Consider the following 22,563-nt stretch of genomic DNA (forward strand, 5'->3'; position numbering starts at 1 on the left):
GACTAGCAGCTCTCCCGTTACATCGAACCTCGCCGTACGCAATAAACGCGTCTGCATCCTCTGAAAACGTGTACCGAAACAAGTTTACTGTACCGGCTATGCACAGGCACTAAATGGGTCTCGCGGGAAGGCAGAAGTTAAGTTACATTACGTGGCCATCTCACATAGCGCACGTCATCCTGCCTGCCCTATTGGACAGCAGGACAAGCGACTCTGAGACTTTCCTCTAATCGTCAGCAGATGTGGAGGCGTTACACACATGAATTGAAAATTTCGTAGAAGAGAAACTGTATGCTTACGGACATGGGTTCCTGTTCAAACTATTATGTACTCACTCCCCTCTACAAGTCCTAGAAGTTTCTAACGGGAATTGTCGAACGCTCCGTACACATTTCTTGCGGTGTGGTGCGCAAAACATGTCTCATTTGGCGTAATACTGAAGGAGCGTTAGCCATCCAAAGAAGTGTAATTTGTTTTACATATTTATAGTAGTCAGTTAATTGGTGATTTCATGCTGTGTAGATAAGCTGTGCGATTTTTATGGAAATGAAGGCGTAACTAGTGGTTACGATCTTGCCGTTCGTAGGTTACTAACAAGAGATACTTCCCATTACATCGCCCCGCCCCCTCCCCTCCCTCAGATTTAGTGATAAGAAGGCCCAGTGGACAACCCGGCAAAAACTGAACACAGGTCAAGGATGAAAACAGAAAGAAGTACTGGACTGCGAAAAAAAGCAAGATGAAAACAGTGAACGCTCGAGGAAGAAGGAGTGCAATATAGAGAAACAGAGAACGGAAGTGGCTTCATGGGTAAGGTCGTTACGGTGTTGGACTGCCAAACGGGCGAGACGTATTCAAACCTCCCTCGAGCTAATTTTTTTCTTTTTTTCGCTGTTAGCTTTATACAAAATTGTACCTGTGTCGTCCGTCTGCACCAGAGAGGTATAAGATAGGGACCTATAATGACAGTCTGACGACAAGGTGACAAGTCAACCGAATCATCCACCGAAAAACACCTCTGGTGTGTCACACACGACATTGGTGGCACTACGTGTGTCGTATGACACAAATCTCTTATCGACGCACATAATTTGTCGGACTTGTAAGTGACTGAGATATGCCTCCTTGCCCAATATAGGTGTTCGTAAAAATGTGACTGTGATCACTCCCAAGGAAATGATGAAAACATAATAGACTGTCACATAAGCTGCCGCAAATAAACGCTACAGTTTCACAATAACACAGTTTCTGTGTGCTCTGTCAAAACATTTGTTTTTAACGTTTCTAAAGTTGCGTTCCGTTTCGGAAGTCTTGACTCTTGAATTACTTTGTTGTAGCGTAGTTCACATCCGTGTATTTGCTGTTTCATTTCTGTGAGATGTCTGTGTGTTATGTCGCCTGCCCTCAGTATTCATCACATTTACTTGCGAGGGTAAAGTATTCTTACCACATGACTCATAGTCTACAGGGTGTTACAAAAAGGTACGGCTAAACTTTCAGGAAACATTCCTCACTCACAAATAAAGAAAAGATGTTATGTGGACATGTGTCCGGAAACGCTTCATTTCTATGTTAGAGCTCATTTTGGTTTCGTTAGTACGTTCCTTTACAAGTACGACACAACATGTGGTTCATGCACGACGGAGCTCCTCCACATTTCAGTCGAAGTGGAAGTGTTCGTTCTTTTTTTTTTTTTTTTTTTTCATCAGTCTACTGACAGGTTTGATGCGGCCCGCCACGAATTCCTTTCCTGTGCTAACCTCTTCATCTCAGATTAGCACTTGCAACCTACGTCCTCAATTATATGCTTGACGTATTCCAATCTCTGTCTTCCTCTACAGTTTTTGCCCTCTACAGCTCCCTCTAGTACCATGGAACTCATTCCCTCATGTCTTAGCAGATGTCCTATCATCCTGTCCCTTCTCCTTATCAGTGTTTTCCACATATTCCTTTCCTCTCCGATTCTGCGTAGAACCTCCTCATTCCTTACCTTATCAGTCCACCTAATTTTCAACATTCGTCTATAGCACCACATCTCAAATGCTTCGATTTTCTTCTGTTCCGGTTTTCCCACAGTCCATGTTTCACTACCATGCAATGCTGTACTCCAGACGTACATCCTCAGAAATTTCTTCCTCAAATTAAGGCCGGTATTTGATATTAGTAGACTTCTCTTGACCAGAAATGCCTTTTTTGCCATAGCGAGTCTGCTTTTGATGTCTTCCTTGCTCCGTCCGTCATTGGTTATTTTACTGCCTAGGTAGCAAAATTCCTTAACTTCATTGACTTCGTGACCATCAGTCCTGATGTTAAGTTTCTCGCTGTTGTCATTTCTACTACTTCTCATCACCTTCGTCTTTCTCCGATTTACTCTCAAACCATACTGTGTACTAATTAGACTGTTCATTCCGTTCAGCAGATCATTTAATTCTTCTTCACTTTCACTCAGGATAGCAATGTCATCAGCGAATCGTATCATTGGTATCCTTTCACCTTGTATTTTAATTCCACTCCTGAACCTTTCTTTTATTTCCATCATTGCTTCCTCGATGTACAGATTGAAGAGTAGGGGCGAAAGGCTACAGCCTTGTCTTACACCCTTCTTAATACGAGCACTTCGTTCTTGATCGTCCACTCTTATTATTCCCTCTTGGTTGTTGTACATATTGTATATGACCCGTCTCTCCCTATAGCTTACCCCTACTTTTTTCAGAATCTCGATAAGCTTGCACCATTTTATATTGTCGAACGCATTTTCCAGGTCGACAAATCCTATGAAAGTGTCTTGATTTTTCTTTAGCCTTGCTTCCATTATTAGCCGTAACGTCAGAATTGCCTCTCTCGTCCCTTTACTTTTCCTAAAGCCAAACTGATCGTCACCTAGCGCATACTCAATTTTCTTTTCCATTCTTCTGTATATTATTCTTGTAAGCAGCTTCGATGCATGAGCTGTTAAGCTGATTGTGCTATAATTCTCGCACTTGTCAGCTCTTGCCGTCTTCGGAATTCTGTGGATGATGCTTTTCCGAAAGTCAGATGGTACACACCAACGTGAATAGTCGTTTTGTTGCCACTTCCCCCAGTGATTTTCGAAATTCTGTGGAATGTTATCTATCCCTTCTGCCTTATTTGACCGTAAGTCCTCCAAAGCTCTTTTAAATTCCGATTCTAATACTGGATCCTCTATCTCTTCTAAATCGACTCCTGTTTCTTCTTCTATCACATCAGACAAATCTTCACCCTCATAGAGGCTTTCAATGTATTCTTAACACCTATCTTCTCTCTCCTCTGCATTTAACATTGGAATTCCCGTTGCACTCTTAATGTTATCACCGTTGCTTTTAATGTCACCAAAGGTTGTTTTGACTTTCCCGTATGCTGAGTCTGTCCTTCCGACAATCATATCTTTTTCGATGTCTTCACATTTTTCCTGCAGCCATTTCGTTTTAGCTTCCCTGCACTTCCTGTTTATTTCATTCCGCAGCGACTTGTATTTCTGTATTCCTGATTTTCCCGGAACATGTTTGTACTTCCTCCTTTCATCAATCAACTGAAGTATTTCTTCTGTTACCCATGGTTTCTTCGCAGCTACCTTCTCTGTACCTATGTTTTCCTTCCCAACTTCTGTGATGGCCCTTTTTAGAGATGTCCATTCCTCTTCAACTGTACTGCCTACTGCGCTATTCCTTATTGCTGTATCTATAGCGTTAGAGAACTTCAAACGTATCTCGTCGTTCCTTAGTACTTCCGTATCGCACTTCTTTGCGTATTGATTCTTCCTGACTAATGTCTTGAACTTCAGCCTACTCTTCATCACTACTAGTGATCTGAGTCTATATCTGCTCCTGGGTACACCTTACAATCCAGTATCTGATTTCGGAATCTCTGTCTGACCATGATGTAATCTAATTGAAATCTTCCGGTATCTCCCGACCTTTTCCAAGTATACCTCCTCCTCTTGTGATTCTTGAACAGGGTATTCGCTGTTACTAGCTGAAACTTGTTACAGAACTCAATTAGTCTTTCTCCTCTTTCATTCCTTGTTCCAAGCCCATATTCTCCTGTAACCTTTTCTTCTACTCCTTCCCCTACAACTGCATTCCAGTCGCCCATGACTATTAGATTTTCGTCCCCCTTTACATACTGCATTACCCTTTCAATATCCTCATACACTTTCTCTATCTGTTCATCTTCAGCTTGCGACGTCGGGATGTATACCTGAACTATCGTTGTCGGTGTTGGTCTGCTGTCGATTCTGATTACAACAACCCGGTCACTGAACTGTTCACAGTAACACACCCACTGCCCTACCTTCCTATTCACAACGAATCCTACACCTGTTATACAATTTTCTACTGCTGTTGATATTACCCGATACTCATCTGACCAGAAATCCTTGTCTTCCTTCCACTTCACTTCACTGACCCCTACTATATCTAGATTGAGCCTTTGCATTTCCCTTTTCAGATTTTCTAGTGTCCCTACCACGTTCAAGCTTCTGACATTCCACGCCCCGACTCGTAGAACGTTATCCTTTCGTTGATTATTCAATACTTTTCTCATGGTAACGTCCCCCTTGGCAGTCCCCTCCCGGAGATCCGAATGGGGGACTATTCCGGAATCTTTTGCCAATGGAGAGACAACAGATTTGGTGACCGATGGATTGGTAGAGGCGGACCAATACCATGGCCTCCACGCTGTCCTAACCTCAACCCTCTTGACTTTCATTTATGGAGGCATTTGAAAGCTCTTGTCTACACAACCCCGGTACCAAATGTAGAGACTCTTCATGCTCGTATTGTGGACGGCTGTGAAACAATACTCCATTCTCCAGGGCTGCATCAGCGCATCAGGGATTCCATGCGACGGAGGGTGGATGCATGTATCCTCGCTAACGGAGGACATTTTCAACACTTCCTGTAACAAAGTGTTTGAAGTCACGCTGGTATGTTCTGTTGCTGTGTGTTTCCATTCCATGATTAATGTGATTTGAAGAGTAGTAATAAAATGAGCTCTAACATGGAAAGTAAGCGTTTCCGGACACAAGTCCACATAACAAATTTTCTTTCTTTGTGTGTGAGGAATGTTTCCTGAAAGTTTGGCCGTACCTTTTTGTAACACCCTGTATAAACTATGTATGGTATGGCAACTACCAAGACTACGGAAAGAGAATAAGCATTTCCGTGACCGGACGGAGAGTTCATAATGTCGCGAAAAAAAAAAGAAAAAGAGCGGTACGAGCGAGTTTTGAGCACAGATCCCCCCTCTTGGCAGTCCAAAGCTATGACCACATACACACGACGCCATTTTGGCGCCTGTGTGCCGTATATTGTTGCGCCATTCATTGTTTCTACTTTGCTTTTTTTTCACAGTACAGTAAATCTTCTTGCTGTTTTCATGCTTCATCTGTGCCCAGTTTTTGACGGACTGTCCACTGCGCCATCTTATCACTAAATATGAGGGGGTGGGGTGCGATGTGGAGTTTTCTTTTAAGTACCCACTGCTATTTAATCGGTATTGGTATTTTATGACAAAAGTAATTTCTTAACTAGACGTTTTGCCACTTTTTAACTAAAAATTTTGTCGATAAGATAAAATAGTTAAACAAGAAGAATGATGAAACTTCCTGGAAGATTAAAACTGTGTGCTGGACCGAGACTCGAACTCGGGACTTCGCCTTTTGCGGGCAAGTGCTCTACCAACTGAGCTACCCAAGCACAATTCACGCCGCGTCCTCTCAGCTGTACTTTTGCTAGTACCTCGTCTCCTACCTTCCAATCTTTACAGAAGCTCTCCTGCGAACCTTGAAGAACTAGCACTCCTGAAAGAAAGGATATTGCGGAGACATGGCTTAGCCACACCCTAGGGGGCGTTTCCAGAATGAGATTTTCACTCTGCAGCGGAGTGTGCGCTGATATGAAACTTCCTGGCAGATTAAAACTGTTTGGCGCACCGAGACTCGAACTCGGGACTTTGCCATTCGCGGGCAAGTGCTCTACCAACTGAGCTATCCAAGCAGTCACATTTTGGAAACATCCCCCAGGCTGTGGCTAAGCCATGTCTTCGCAATATCCTTTCTTTCCGGAGTGCTAGTTCTGCAAGCTTCGCAGGAGAGCTTCTGTAAAGTTTGGAAGGTAGGAGACGAGGTACTGGCTGAAGTAAAGCTGTGAGGACGGGGCGTGAGTCGTGCTGGGGTAGCTCAGTTCGTGGCGCACTTGCCCGCGAAAGGCACAGGTCCCGAGTTCGAGTGTCGGTGCGGAACACAGCTTTAATCTGCCAGGAAGTGAAAATCTCATTCAAGAAAAATGATTTTAGGTTATGTTCAAAAATTTGCTGCTTGGCAGATAGTTTCTGTCAGTGGGCAAATGTGAAAGTGCTTAGCGGCTGCAATCTGAACAGCTTCAAATGCCACTGATAAGTTAGGTTGTGTTGTTGTGGTCTTCAGTCCTGAGACTGGTTTGATGCAGCTCTCCATGCTACTTTATCCTGTATAAGCTTCTTCATCTCCCAGTACTTACTGCAACCTACATCCTTCTGAATAGTGAGTAGTAAAGGTCGTCTTTCTTCCAGAGTGATTGCCGTGGACACATTATTCCCATTATGAAGGTGTTCGATCATTTGCAACTAATTTAACTGGCAGATGTACCTATGCTGAAGGAGCTCATGAAATGGCTAACTACTGGAAGGTGCATATGAGAGAGAATTGCATGCGAGTACCACACGCTACTCTGGTTCCCACTGCGCTGCCGGCTGCCTGCTCGCGGCGCTCTGGAGCTGCGCGCGGCCCTTACCGAGGGTCTGTGAATAGTCGACCTCCTCCGGTACTGGCTGTGGCTGGCGCTGCTCGGCGCTGCGCCTCAGACTGGGCCGCAGACCGGCCGGCTTCAACATCACGCCCCGCTGGCAATTGTCCGCCTTACAGGGGTAGCCCGAGCCATCGGGGCAGCGGCAGGTGTTGCAGTTCTTCAGGTACGGCTTCTCCGGTAGGCAGACTGGCGGCGTTCGTGCCGTTGTAATGATAGGTTCTGAAATGAATACAACAATTAGTGACCCTTCTTCAAGTACTACAGACAGGGAAGTCGTCCTTTTCCTTCACACAAGCAGCCTTATACGCTGAGGACACCAAAAGGAATGTGAGCTGTCATTCGGTCCATTATGGATTTTACATGAAACAAAGCAGTTGCTATCTTTTGGTTTGGTGCATAAGTTTGTAGCGCTTGTCCATAAGTTTACTAAAGGTGACAGATACACACAACAGAGACATTAGTCATCTATAACATAGTCTCCTTCACTATTTACGACAGTCTGCCAATGCTGGGGTAACTTTTCGATTTCGTGAGTTTAGAGGAGGAGGAGGAGGAGGAGGAGATTAGTGTTTAACGTCCCGTCGACAACGAGGTCATTAGTGACGGAGAGCAAGGTCGGGTGAGGGAAGGATGGGGAAGGAAATCGGCCGTGCCCTTTCAAAGGAACCATCCCGGCATTTGCCTGAAGCAATTTAGGGAAATCACGGAAAACCTAAATCAGGATGGCCGGAGACGGGATTGAACCGTCGTCCATCCGAAGGTGAGTCCAGTGTGTAACCACTGCGCCACCTCGCTCGGTGACTAGATATCACTTGGTTTTGAAATCGTCAAGCCATGCTTGTTGCCCATTTTTGTCTGCAAAGGAAGTTCTTTGAAGGTCGCTAGCCGGCCGAGGTGGCCGAGTGGTTCTAGGCACTCAGTCCGGAACCGCACGACTGCTACTGTCGCAGGTTCGAATCCTGCCTCGGGCATGGATGTGTGTGATGTCCTTATGTTAGTTAGGTTTAAGTAGTTCTAAGTTCTAGGGGACTGATGACCCAGATGTTAAGCCCCATAGTGCTCAGAGCCATTTGAACCATCTGAAGGTCGTTCGATAGAGGTGAATAATGTGGGTGCTGAATTACCACCAAACCAAACTGCCATTTACTGTTTTTGGTCAGTCTGTCAGAATGCGGGCACACTTTATTGTGGACTAGCATCAATTCGCACTGTCTTCCTGGTTGTTGTTCTTGGATTGTAACTGTGAGATGTGTCAGTTATTAACAATAAATGTCAACTCTATTGGTTAAACCCCAGGAAATTAATTTGTAGTACACCACACCATCGCTATCGAGCGAGGTGCATAACTTTATCTTTCAAGCATGCACACTGCGCTATTCCTTATTGCTGTATCTATCGTTCCTTAGTACTTCCGTATCCCACTTCTTTGCGTAATGATTCTTTCTGACTAATGTCTTGAACTTCAGCCTACTCTTCATCACTACTATATTGTGATCTGAGTCTATATCTGCTCCTGGGTACGCCTTACAATCCAGTATCTGATTTCGGAATCTCTGTCTGACCATGATGTAATCTAATTGAAATCTTCCCGTATCTCCCGGCCTTTTCCAAGTATACCTCCTCCTCTTGTGATTCTTGAACAGGGTATTCGCTGTTACTAGCTGAAACTTGTTACAGAACTCAATTAGTCTTTCTCCTCTTTCATTCCTTGTCTCAAGCCCATATTGCATAGGTGCATAACTTTATCTTTCAAGCATGCACACTGCTCCTTGTATGCATATCTGTTTCTTAGTTTTGGCTCAACCATTCCTTTCTTTTCCTTATGTTAGCATAAAAACACAATTTCAGGTCACCAGTTATGATACAGGATAGGAATGGTCGGTATTGCTCAAGAGCCAGTTGATGACGAGCAACCATAAGTTTTTGTGATTTTCGCATAGAGTTGGTATCAGCACATCCGCTTTTTTTAACTTTCCCCACTGTGTGCAAACGTCGGTGGTATGATCACAGTTCATCACATTTGTCAGTTCTTGAGTGCAGTGATAGGGATCGTTGTGGATTAACGCTTGTCAATGATATTCATCAAAGTCCGAAGTTCTTCCTGAATATGGAGCGCCAACGATCCTCCTTAAAACGAGAAAAACCATTTTCTTTCCATATCCTGTCCTGTGGCATTACCCCCGTACGTGGAGCAAATGTTTCTGGCTGTCTCTGCTATTGTCACCCCTATACTAAACTCAGACAGAAGAACATGCAGGAAATGTTCCACTTTCTGCACTTCATTTTCTAGTTCCCACAGTTTCACTCACTTCACATGACGAAATTGCAATATGTAATCTCAAACAGTGCATTACCAATAAACAATGGCAAGTGATAAATGACCCATGCCAACCAGAAGACCAACATGCAAATCAAAAATGCTATGACCTATGCACCAACCCAATACACCCACTAGATGTGATAGTGCAGAAACGCAGTCATACAGATGACGAAATTACACACATAGGTAGAAACGTTTATACCAGGCTGTTCCAGCTCGAGTTCGCTTCTGTGGGGCAGATGAACACTCATGGGCACTTTAGCTAGGGGGTAGGGTGGGCAAACAGCCAATATGTTGGCAGTCAGGTGGCTGGTCTCTAACCCAAGAGAAGGTAATGTACTATACTGGTGCATGTGGCCAAGGGCGGCTAACTCGCTCCCGCGTATGCCGGATGCATATGATAGTAATACCTGATGGGTAGTCTATACTATAGTAGCTGTCAAGAAAATAGGCACCTAATGTCATTTGACAGTCCTACAGCATTTTTCTTGCCAACTGCTACAGAAAAAAGTAAATAAAAACTAACATTACAAGTAATTTTGAAGAATAATGCTTTCTTTTACTTCAACCTATGAAAAAATACAGAATGATTGCCCTATTTGGACTGAAAACAATATATAAAGTTTATAGCAGCATGTGTACACATTTTAGGTGTGGAGCTGTTCCAGCTGTGTAATGAAAACAGTAGTCGCTGATGAATTCCCGTTCTGTTTGTACAGTACCCAGTTACCATTGAGTCCACCAGCTGCAGTGTTCATCCATCATCTCTGAGACTTAGACTATGTAGGCATCATAGGCCAGCTCTGGACTCTATGTACGAGGCCTGTTCAGAAAGTAAGCTCCGATTGATTGCCAAATTGAAACCACAGTGAACATCAGAAATGTTTTACTTGTAACAATTAGCTACACCTTTCAGCTACTTCTCTACGTAGTCGCCGTTCTGACTTAGACTTTTGTCATAGCGTTGTACCAACTTTTCAATAGCCTCATCATAGAAGGCAGCCGCCAGTGCTTTCCGCCAATTCTCCACGCTGGCCTACACCTCGTTGTCTGTGTCAAAATGTTGTCTTCAAAGACAGCGGTTCATGTGACCAGAGATGAAACTCAGGGGGAGACAATTGCGGACTGTATTGTGGGTAATCTAACATTTCCATTTGAAAACGATGCAGGAGCATCTTCATTGCCCCTGCAGAATGCGGCTGAGAATTGTCTTGAAGAAGAAACAGCACGACAGTTATGTAATGTTAGCTGCATAGCTTCAGGCGAAATTTCTCACCAGGCCCTCGTACTTGGCGGCAGACACTATTTTCTAGACATCTTTACGCACTCACTGCGAGCTGAGAAATGAGAAGAGCGACGTGATGCTAACTGGGGTTATACTAGAGACACTACCCAACACATATGTGCAAAGCTTTACCGGATTTTCATAGTCGTTTCCATTTCGCGACCGATCGGAGCTTACTTTCTGAACGCCCCTCGTAGAAATGGCTCAGAGGCACAGTGACAGAACTTCAGTATCTTAGAGAACTTGTAATAATTTCAAACATCTGTTTCTGTTCTACATTTCACAAGAAGAAGCGTAATTTAAATTGAATATTTCTTCATATTTAATCAATATCATTTTATTGCTAATATTTGGGAATTTTTCTGATTTAAGACAACTTATGCCGTTCTCCTGCATTCCCAACACTGTTGGACCTCATAGAAACTTCCACCGAGAAATTTGTTAAGAAAACTTATGAAATTAATTTTGATAACATATGAGACATCATTATAGTATGATGTCAGTTATGGACGCATTTTATTTACGAGAGACTCCTTCCACGACTTCGCCCGAAAATCCGTATGCCGATCTTAGATCTGGCGGCTCGCCCTAATATGCCAGAGAATACCTACTACTCGAAAATCTTTTATTTGCAGCTCTTACTGACCCATCGTCAGTGCAATCATCACCCAAAACGCCGATATACTGTAGCAACTGTAGGTATTTTCAGGTCAATATATCCGTTGAAGTCGAGCAAAATATGTTTTTGCTTGTGGTTTTGCCCTCAGCCGGCAGTAAGTGCATTTTTCACAGAACTTTTGTACTTGCTACAGTAGTTCCTTTGAATTACATTAAAAATATTTTGTCCAATATTATACTTGTTGGATGGAAAACAAGTGAGCGAAGAAGACAAAGAATGGATGTCTCTGAGCCAGCATAATTAATTTTTTCACGGATATCACCTTGTATTTTTCTACCTACCCGATACTCTCCTTTGTCATAGTATCAAAGTACAGTCTTACGCACTAAAATTTTGTCAAAACCGGTGCATTCCGTTATTTCAGTTTTCATTTATAACGATCTCTTGAAGAATGAAACCACATGGTCACTTCTAAAGATTCTGACAATATTACAGCACTGTTAATACGAAATGGATTCGTTTCAGAAATACCAGAAGGTTTTGTTGTCATTTAATGAACTAGAATAAAATTTATATGAATATTGGCTTCTTCACAGTTGACCAGATCAGCAAAACATTTTCAGTCCGTTCGATACGACAATTTTAGATTGCACATCGACCGGAGTAGCACTACATATAGGCCCTTGCTCTTGGTTCTTCAAATTTTAACGAAAACTTGTCCCCACACCTCAAAAGAGAGTGTTACGTTTGACGTGACCGAAAGGTGCACTGGTTGAGGAATATGGCAAAACGCCGAACTTTAAACGAGAGTATCATTGGCTTGTTTAAATTTTATTACATTTTTCACCGCATCACTTGTTACAGAACGCCAGTTTAGAAATGAGAGAGGAGTTCAGGGTGAGAATGAGGCAGCAAAACGCATAGTCGTAAATGGACCACGGCCAAAGTTTTCCAAATCTAGCGGACCTCTTCGCCTGCTACCTGAGACGGAGCTCCATTTCGGAGGCAACAAGGACGGTGAAGCTGCGAGCGAGACAGAGGAACGCAGAGTCTCATAGAAAGGGACGGATAATTGGACATTTTTAAAATCTAACGACATTCCCTTCCCTATTCCCTCCCCCATCTCCCCCCCCCCTCCACCCTACTTTTCGATGCGGGAGCTGCTCTCGCAATAATTCTGGGATGGAGACGATGAAGTAGGGAATAGTATCAGTCAAGAGTGGTAAAATTACGACAGATGGGAGGGATTTTGATTGGTCATTCACAAATTTAACGTAGATTGCCTTCCCCCACTCTAAGAAACAGCGGGAATGACCTTACTTTGACGAGTGCTTCCAGGGCCGTAAACGGTGAGCACTCGCCGGAGTCTGGTGGACAGAGGTGAGTACACGGATGTGATCGCTTGAGCGCTTCTGTCGCTCTTGGTAGTGACGTGTTGTGTCGAGTTAGGACTGTGATTCTTCCATGTTTGGCTACGCTTGTCTGACAGTTGAGCCACAGAGCTGTTTGGCGTCGTTCTTGTACCTCACAATCGCTTTCAATTTAACGAAAGTACCATGGATTTTCAGTTCCACATTAGGTCTGTACTTTTTCCTGTGTCACCAGCGTTTGTAATTGTGTACGGTAACTAGCAGATAAGCATATTCCTCGTGTTATGTGAGAGAAAGTCACCTTTTCTCTCTTATTCGTAACAATCTCCTTAGTTTCCTCTCCAGAGGAGTACATTTGCGAAGTCTTTACTCAGTCGTTGTGTTAGAGGAACCATTCAATGACTTTTAACGTTTTAGTAATCATTCATTGTTTGTGTACTTGGTCTTGGCCCTCTATAAACGTGTTCCACCAACTAACTATGTTATAAGAAATAAAAATCATTTGTCACCTACACAAATATTAGATGCAACTGTGGTCTACAGGTAGCGTCTTTGATTCGAAAACAAAACGTCCTCGGTCCCGAGTTCGAAACCTACCACGTTCTGTCAACGGCTGTGTTCAAAAATGGTTCAAATGGCTCTGAGCACTATGGGACTCAACTGCTGTGGTCATCAGTCCCCTAGAACTTAGAACTACTTAAACCTAACCAACCTAAGGACATCACTCACATCCATGCCCGAGGCAGGATTCGAACCTGCGACCGTAGCAGTCGCACGGTTCCGGACTGCGCGCCTAGAACCGCGAGACCACCGCGGCCGGCTCAACGGCTGTGTCAAATGAGGGCGGAGGAGCGGTCAGAAGTTCAGGAGACTCTCATGTCCTTGGGGTGTGAAACTGCCTCTAAAGGTGGAAATATCAGCAATGATCAACGGCATGAATGTGCAGAAGGAAATGGAAACCACTCCATTAAAGACACATAACGCGTAGTATCCACAGGATATGTGGCCTGTAATTGAAAAAGTGTCATGATGATCTCTCCATTGGCAAAAGATTCCGGAATAGTCCCTCATTCGGATCTCCTGGAGGGAACGGGCAAGGGGGAGGTGACCATGAGAAGACGATTGAATAATCAACGAAAAGATAAATACAACGGCTCATCTAGATGTAGTAGGGGTCAGGGAAGTTAAATGGAAAAAAAGACAAGGATTTCTGGAGAGATGAGTATAGGATAATATCAAGAGCAGCTGAAAATGGTTCAACGTGAGTAGGATTCGTTATGAATAGGAAGGTAGGGCAGAGAGTGTGCTACTGTGAAAACTTCAGTGACAGGGTTGTTCTTATCAGAATCGACAGCAAACCAACCGCAACAACAATAGTTTAGGTATACTTGCCGACGACGTAAGCTGAAGATGAAGAGACAGAGAAAACATATGAGGATACTGAAAGGGTAATACAGCATCTAAAGGGATATGGAAATCTAATAGTCATGAGGGACTGGAATGCAGTTGTAGGGAAAGGAGCAGAAGAAAAGATTGCAGGAGAATATGAGGTTGGCACAAGCAATGAGAGAGGAGAAAGACTAACTGAGTTCCGTAACAAATTTCAGCTAGTAACAGCGAATACCTTGTTCAAGAGTGACAAGAGGGTGAAGTATACCTGGAAAAGTCCGGGTGACACGGGAAGATTTCAGTTACATTACATCATGGTCAGAGAAAGATCCCGAAATCAGAAAATAGGTTGTATGGTGGACCCAGTTGCAGATATAGACTCACATCATAATGTAGTAGTGATAAAGAGTAGGCTGAAGTTCGAGCGATTACACAGGAAGAATCAATACGCAAAAAAGTGGGATATAGAAGTACCAAGGGATGACAAGACACGCTTTTAGTTCTCTAACGCTACAGATACAGCAGTAAGGAATAGCTCAGGAGTCAGTACAGTTGAAGAGGAACGAACAGCTCTAAAAAGGACAATCACAGAAGTTGGAAAGAAAAATATAGGCACAAAGAAGTTAACTGCGAAGAAACCATAGCTAACAGACGAAATACTTCATTTGATCGCTGAAAGAAGGAAGTACAAACATGTTCAGGGAAATTAGGGAATGCAGAAATACAAGTCGCTGAGGATAAAAATAAATAGGAAGTGCAGGGAAGCTAAGACGAAATGGCTGCATAAAAAGGTGAAGGAATCGAAAAATAAACGGTTGTCGGAAGAATTTACTCAGCATACAGGAAAGTCAAAACAACCTTCGGTGACACAAAAAGCAACGGTGGTAGCATTAAGGTGCAACAGTAAGATTTGTCGGATGTGATAGAAGAAGTGACAGAAGTGGATTAAGAAAACATAGGGGATCCAGTATTAGAATCAGAATTTAAGAAAGCTTTGGAAGACTTAAGATCAAATAGGGTAGAAGGGGTATATAACATTCCTTCACAATTTCTAAAATCGTTGGGAGAAGTGGCAGCAAAAAGACTATTCACCTAGGTATGTAGAATGTATTTGAGTGAGCCGTTTGGCTCGATCAGCGATGTTCTCGCCGCCGGTATGGGTCAAGACGTTGGTGTATTTCGCTTGCTATACGTCTCCTGTCACCGGGATCTGCGGCGGCTGGCTCCATCGAACAAACAAGAGGGTAATGGCCTTGCTTGTGCTGTAAATTGTGGCCGGAATCGACTGCTGGGTTCTGTGCTGTGGGACTTCATTTTCTTGGCCGGCCGTTGCTACTCCTACTGAGTCTGTCCTCGAATGTGTTTAATTTCAACTCACTTAGCACGCATTGTTATAGTGAGAGCTGTATTTGATGTGATGATTAACATTTACTAGGGCCTGGAGTGCTGATACATTCTGTTTGTAGGTTGCTACTGTCAGTGTTTAACCGTCATTGAAAAACAGTTTGGCTGATCCTTGTCTAAGTGCCGCCTGGTTATAGTATTTATATTGCAGACGTAGTTTAGCTGGCCAATTGCTATAGATATACATGAATAAAATTTTCCCTGGATATATTTTGCCTTGAATTGCAATAACATTCCTGTTACGTATCTTGTCTGAAATTTTTATAAATTCTCTGGAATTGGTTTTTTTCCGAAATTACCCGGAATTAGTGAACAACATCATCTTTTATGCGAGATACGTGGATGACGTTTGACAGTCTACATGAAAAAATAAAATTCACACAATAATTGGAATCAGCTAATAGATCACTAAATTATCTTGATTTAACGTTGACTATTAAAGGTGTTAAAATAGAGTTCAACATATTCCGGAAGGCAACTTATTCAGACAACATCATCCCGGCCGATTCAATCCACCCCCAAGCGCAAAAAATGGAGTTTTTCTATTCTAGTATCCATCGGGCGATTTCTATTCCGTTGTCAGATGTCAACCTCGAAAAAGAATTAGTAATTCTCGAGAGTATTGCACAGAATAATGGCTATGCTCCAAAGATAGTGAGGCAGTTATATCATAAGAAAACGCGGAAAAGGGCAACGACTTTAGTAAACACAAATACTCAACCCCAACATCAGTCAAAGAAATGGTTGCCGGTTCCTTATATAGGTAATGTCTCCTACAAGATAGGGCACCTGTTGAAAAATTCAGGTTTTAAAATTTCCTTCTCGACGAGTAATAGTTTAAAGCAAAATTTGGTTCATTCCCTTGAGAAAGACTGTGATAAGTCAGCGAAATCAGGCGTATATAAGATTATGTGTGAAGATTGCCTGTGTTATTACATAGGTCAAACAGGCAGAGCTATAGCAGTAAGGTTTAAAGAACATCTTCCAATAAAGGGCATAGGAACACGGGGGTCAGCCTTTGCGGAACATCTGGTGCAAATGGCTCATACACCTAAACCTTTACGTGACATAGAGCTACTACATCAGGAAGTTTAGGGATATAGACTCGACACGCTTGAGAAACTACAAATATATCCACACCTAATTACAGATAGAGGCAATTTACGGAACGATCAACTGTATCTAAAAAAATAGGGCAGACTTCGAAGGCTTCCAGCCTATATTAGGTTTACTATAATTCATAATGCATGTGACCATTACAGTTTCTGTAATAATGGAACCTTTCTTACAGACGTTCATACGAGATTTGTTGGTCAGTTTATAAGGCTCTGTAGTAGAATGTAAAACGTAGTCATGCTGGATACTATAATTGACTTACAATAGTAAAGTATAAAATTAATTCATAGCAAAAAAGTTATCTGACGAGTTCGTAATAAGAGTTTGATTCTATACGTCTCGCGCATGCGCGCCGCCCTCTGTGAGGCAGACCGCGAAGCCCTCGCGGTCCGCAGTCTCTAGTCACACGACGAGGTCCATACAACGGGCCTAAAGTGAATTTGCTACAGCTTGTTTAATAGAAGTGACATAATCTTATGGTTATGCATCATGTTTTATAAAGTTGACTTAGGACATGGCCTGTTTTGGGAAAACATTTAAATAATGTTTTATGTAAGTACTCCATGTTGCATCCTGTAGGATGACCATATCTAATATAATTTACTAGCACATTATAATATTAACTTTTTGCAGGTTCTGAAGAAGACGTTATTACTAACGTTGAAACCTAGGTAAACGATAAAGTTAACCTGCAACTGTAGGCTGTATATTCTTATATAAACAATATCAGTTGCTGTCGCTGCCTAAAAATGTTAAAAATTATTAAATTCCTGTTACGTTTCTATCTGAAGTAATAGTGTGTCTGAGAGACACTTGTCTAATTCTATGTGAGTAGTTTCATAAATTCTTACGATTTACTGAGAGGCCAGTTGTTATTGTGTGTTCAAATAGGTTGAAACTGATTCTATTAATGAAAGTACAAGAATTCCTTCAGTGACAGTATCTGGATATTATAATTAATTCTGATTTAATCACAAACTTAACTGTGGCTGTTTGCTGTAAGTCACCTTGTGTTTTGTGTCGGGACGGGGGAGGGGGGGGGGGTTCTCGATATACCGTTAGCCTGCACGCTAGTTACTTGCATTTGATTTCGTTTTATCGAGACTTCTGCTGTTTGTCTTGGTAGCGGTTGCGGGGTCCGGGGTTGTGTCCTGCTTGTGCTATTGTGTATTTTCCGTCCCCTTTGCCAGCGCTTTCCGGCTGGACGTGTTACTAGTTCGCTCACGGCTTAATGTATAATTGGCCTTATGCACATAAGATAATAGATTTGTACTGTTTAGCTGATGTTCATTAATAGGTTGATTAATTCTACGGATGATGTGCTGTAATGAATTATTGTGTTTCTAGTTAGTTAAGGCATATGTCAGTCTGTTGTAGATACCCACTAGTTCTGGCATTTTTCGTGCCTATTCGTCACCGTTGCTGCTCCCGTTTGGGGGGTCCATGACGAGCCTGTATTGGAAAGAGCTGAGTGAACGTGCGTCCGCTTCTGGGGGTAGTTTGTTGAATCACACGAGGTTGCTTGGTCAAATAAAATTTTATATTTTATAGCCTACATTGTAGGGTGCCTGCCATTCAAGTAACATGGTTATGTGTCATGGTATCTGATTTGTTGTTGCCTCTACTTGAATTACTTTGGTTCAGAAATGTGTGTGAATTCCTAAGGGACCAAATTGCTTAGGTCATCCGTCCGTAGACTTACACACTACTTAAATTAACTTAAACTAACCTCTGCTGAGAAAAAGACACACATTCATGCCCGAGGGAGGACTCGAACCTCCGGCGGGAGGGGTCGCGCAGTCCGTGACATGACGCCTCAAACCTCTCGGCCACTCCGCGCGGCATTTCCTTTGGTAATAACAATCACTGCAGTAACGAAAGACTACTTTTTCTCGTTAAATTTTAGTAAATTTTTCTTCAGGTCGATCATATTTTTTGAGTAAATAATTTTAACTCATTTCACTAAATATGTAATAGGTCATAAGTGCCGTGGTTTATGAATGTTTAAATTTTAAAGTAACTGGCTCTCATCTAAATGGTAAATTTAAAGATGTGTGGTAATTTTAAAAATGTGTTGATGTTTTTATTCGTTATTTGTTTTGTTTAAATGTGCCAAATAAATGTTCAGTGCAACTGTCGTTGGTGACAGCCTGATGTGTCACTTGGTCCAGTCGTACCAACCCACAGCATACGGTGCTGAGCTTGTGTCGTCGTGTGAAAGGTTGAATTCCCTGCTGTGCTGACACATCACTGAGGACATACCATCTGACTTTCGGAAAAATATCACACACAGCATTCCGAAGACTGCAAAGCTGATAAGTGTGAGAAATATCGCACAGTCAGCTTAACAGCTCATGCATCCAAGTTACTTACATGAATAATATACAGAAGAATGGAAAAAAATTGCGGATGTGCTATATGACGATCAGTTTGGCTTTAGAAAAGGTAAAGGCACCAGAGAGGCAATTCTGACGTTGGAGTTGATAATAGAAGAAAGACTAAAGAAAAATCAAGACGCGCTCATAGGATATGTCGACCTGGAAAAAGCGTTCGACAGTGTTAAATAGTGCAAGATGTTCGAAATTCTGAGAAGAATAGGGGTAAGCTATAGGGAGAGATAGCAGCCAAGAAGGAGTAATAGGAGTGAACGACCAAGAACGAACTGATCGGATTAAAATGGGTGTAAAACAGGTATGTAGTCTTTCCCACCTACTATTGCATTTGTACATCGAAGAAGTAGTGATGGAAATAAAAGAAACATTCGGAGTTGAATTAAAATTGAAGGTGAAAGTATATCAGTGGTACGATTCGCTGAAGACATCCCGAGTAAAAGTGAAGAAGAATTACGTGATATGCTGAAGGGAATGAACGACCTAATGAGTACATAATACGGATTGAGGGTCAATCGAAGAAAGACGAAAGTAATGAGAAGTAGCAGAAACGAGAACAGCGAGAAACTTAACATCACGACTGATGCTTACAAGGTAGATGAACTTAAGTAATTCTGCTACCTAGGCAGCTAAACAGCAAGTGACGGACGGAGCAAGGAGGACATCAAATGGCAAAATGGCAAATGGCAAAAAGGGCATGCCGGATCAAGAGAAGTCTACTAGTATCAAACATAGGCCTTAAGTTCAGGAAGAAACATCTGAGAACGTACGCCTGGAGCACAGCATTGGATGGTAGTGAAGCATGGACTGTGGTGAAACCGCAGTAGAAGAGAACCGAATCATCTGAGATGTGGTGCTACAGGTAAATATTGAAAATTAGTTGGACTGATATGGTAAGGAATAAGGAGGTTCTGCGCAGAATCGGAGGGGACAGGAATATGCGGAAAACACTGCCAAGGATAAGGGAGAGGATGATATATCAGGAGTGACTTCCATGGTACTACGTGGTACTAGAAGGAGCTGTAGAGGGACACAGAGATTGCAATACATCCTGAAAATAATTGAGAACACAGTTTGTAAGTGCTACTCTGAGATTTGGAGGTAGGTATAGGAGAGGAATTTGTGGCGGGCCGCATCAAACCAGTAACACACAAAAAAAAAAAAAATTCCACCACAGGTGCACAAGCAAACCAAGTGTCTTCCTCTTATCACTTTCCGTCACCTGCTCCGTAGACGTCGGTTCCGTTGAGTGACGTAAGTATATTACTAAATGAGTCGTGATTCCAAATGCGATAGAAAAGGAAGATGATATAGAGAAGAATGCAGAGTCGGTGAACCAATACTATACTACAGTGGATGTGTTGTTCTCATGTATTTTACAATGTCCTTCAGATACTCATGCACAGTATTTGTGCGTGTATTGGACGTAGACGAAAGGGTAACTTGTAAGAGTTTGGAGCGGTCTGGAGAATACTCCCAGCGGGCTGACGAAGATCAAAATGACCGCTCGTGTCAAGTGGACGATCTGGGTTCAAGTCGCGGCTTGTGCAAAAACTTTCGCTGTCACCAACACATAGTGCAGTCAAAGTTTAGTAGTATGCACGAATGCGAATATGATTCTTCTTTATCAGTGAACCATGTGTCAGATTATTATCGGTCAGAAATAAGGACCACATGTGAGCGGCACGGCGTAGCTCCGTCTACGTTCGCCTTAATGGTTTTAATCTTGACAGACATAATCTTATGATCATGCGTCCTTATTGTTTTAATTTTTAATCTGTGACATGGCCAGTGTTTGGCTCTCAAAATAATTTAATTTTTTGTTCTGAAGAAGATTCCATTACTGGAATCGAAACCTAGGTAAACGAGTAAAAATTACCTTGCAACTGAAGGCTGGAAAAAATTGTTTCTTTCTAAAATGAACAGGCTGCAAAAAATTGTTTGTTTTCTAAAATGAACAGCTTTAGATCAGAGAGAAAAGGGATAACTCCTAGGACGACACACTTCGATTATGAGTGTTTCTTGTTAGAGTGAATTAGTGCAGGATTTATATAAGGAACTGAAGCACAGGCAGCCATGAGATGTGCCCGAGAAAACAGCTTGACTGCTCACCACATTCGGCGCAATGTGGTTCAAATGGTTCAAATGGCTCTGAGCACTATGGGACTTAACATCTGAGGTCATTAGTCCCCTAGAACTAAGAACTACTTAAACCTAACTAACCTAAGGACATCACACACATCCATGACCGAGGCAGGTTTCGAACCTGCGACCGTAGCAGTCGCGCGGTTCCGGACTGAAGTGCCTAGAACCGCTCGGCCACAGCGGCCGGCTTGACGCAGTGTGTCTGGTGCCCGGGCCTTAGAAATGGAAGAAAGCGAGCAAAACTCAGAGATGCTTAGTAAGTATGGCCAAGTATGCTGCACTATGTGCTGTAGACTGTTAGCTGTGCTGGTGTCTTTTTGAAGCTTGAAATCATTTGTTGTATTTACATTTCTAGGTGTACTATGTCTAACGAAAATACTCACTTGGATCGTCTATATTTGGCCGGCAGCCTGGCGGTCTGCAAGTGTTGCAGTTCTTGAGATGAGACTTTTTGCCCAAGCACACGTAAGACTTGGTGGATGTTTCTGTTCGTAGTTCTCTCTTGTATCTTCCTCCTAGAACAAAAATGACAGTCAGTTACAAAACATTGATTTTAGTGCATAAGATTTCACCTGTACGAAAGGATCTTGAATGTCTAGCACGAAACCCCAGTCCAACATTTCTCAAATATTGTCGAGAAGTTCATCATACGTTGTTGATATTGTTGTTTGTCTTCAGTCCAAAGACTGCTTTGATGCATCACTCCAAGCTAGCCTAAACTGTGCAAGTCACACTTCCTGGATCTACATATATGCAAACCTTGGTCACCTTCCACAATTTTATCCCCCCTTGCCCCCCTCCCCCCCCCCCTCCCACACACACACACATTACCAAACGAATTATTCCTTAGATCCTGAGAATCTGTCCTATCAACCTGTCACCTAATTCATAAGACTGTGGCATAAATTTGTTTTTTCTGCAGTGCAGGTCAGTACCTCCTCAATATACCAACCTAACCTTCATCATTCTTCTGTAACACAGCGTTTAAAAAGGTTCTGTTCTCTTCTTCATTGAACTGCTTATTGTTCACTTTACAATTCCGTACGAGCCTACAATCTAAACAAATACCTTCAGGAAAGAGCTCCTAACATCTGTATTTATATTCGATGTTCTTATATTACTCTTTTTAAGAAAGGGTTCCCTCGTTATTGATAATGTCCGTTTTATATCCTCTCTAATTTGACGATTATCAGAAACTAACGGTTACCCACTGCTTCTATCGCATACCAGAAGTTTTGTTATGATGACTGATGGTGGATAAGTAAGGTAATAATTTTACGTGTTGTCTGTCTATATAGTGGTGTAGACATGTATGCATAAAAAATGTTCTCAGTGTCGGTATGTAGGTACATAATGAAGTGTTTGTATTATTTTACTGTAAGTCGAATCTGAAAGCATGCTTTATATTTAAAAATGCCTCGATTCACTACATTCGTGCATAAGTAGAGTTTTTAGGGGTTTCTCTGGCTCACCTGGCACTGGAGGTGAGATTTTGCCACCAGAGCAACACGTACCACTCGTCTCTCCCTTCCGTTTTAAAGCGTTATGGTGCCTACATTTTGGATCCGTCCCCCGTATGATGACTAACGTATGATAAACATAGTCACTTAATATATGGTAATCAAACACAGCCTCACCAGAAGCTTCCCGCGTTCCACGTGTAAACGTAGGACTCTCTGTTTGTCGTACAGCCTCTAAATGACGCCGTTGTTGTGAGTC

At 42.5% G+C, this 22,563-nt stretch overlaps 1 protein-coding gene across 1 annotated transcript in view; it reads right to left on the reverse strand.

The window, feature by feature from the left end:
• Positions 1 to 6,723: 6,723 nt before the first annotated feature.
• The window catches only part of LOC126204034 (uncharacterized), a 128,931-nt gene continuing 113,091 nt past the window's right edge, over positions 6,724 to 22,563 (reverse strand). Inside the window, exons 6-7 of the mRNA XM_049938460.1 lie at positions 21,228 to 21,359; positions 6,724 to 7,025 (exon numbers count right to left, since the gene is read on the reverse strand). Coding sequence (XP_049794417.1) covers positions 6,724 to 7,025; positions 21,228 to 21,359 — 434 coding nt within the window. The remainder of the gene's footprint in view (positions 7,026 to 21,227; positions 21,360 to 22,563) is intronic.

This window comes from Schistocerca nitens, chromosome 9, assembly GCF_023898315.1.
Source record: "Schistocerca nitens isolate TAMUIC-IGC-003100 chromosome 9, iqSchNite1.1, whole genome shotgun sequence".
NCBI classification, from domain to species: Eukaryota; Metazoa; Arthropoda; class Insecta; order Orthoptera; family Acrididae; genus Schistocerca; species Schistocerca nitens.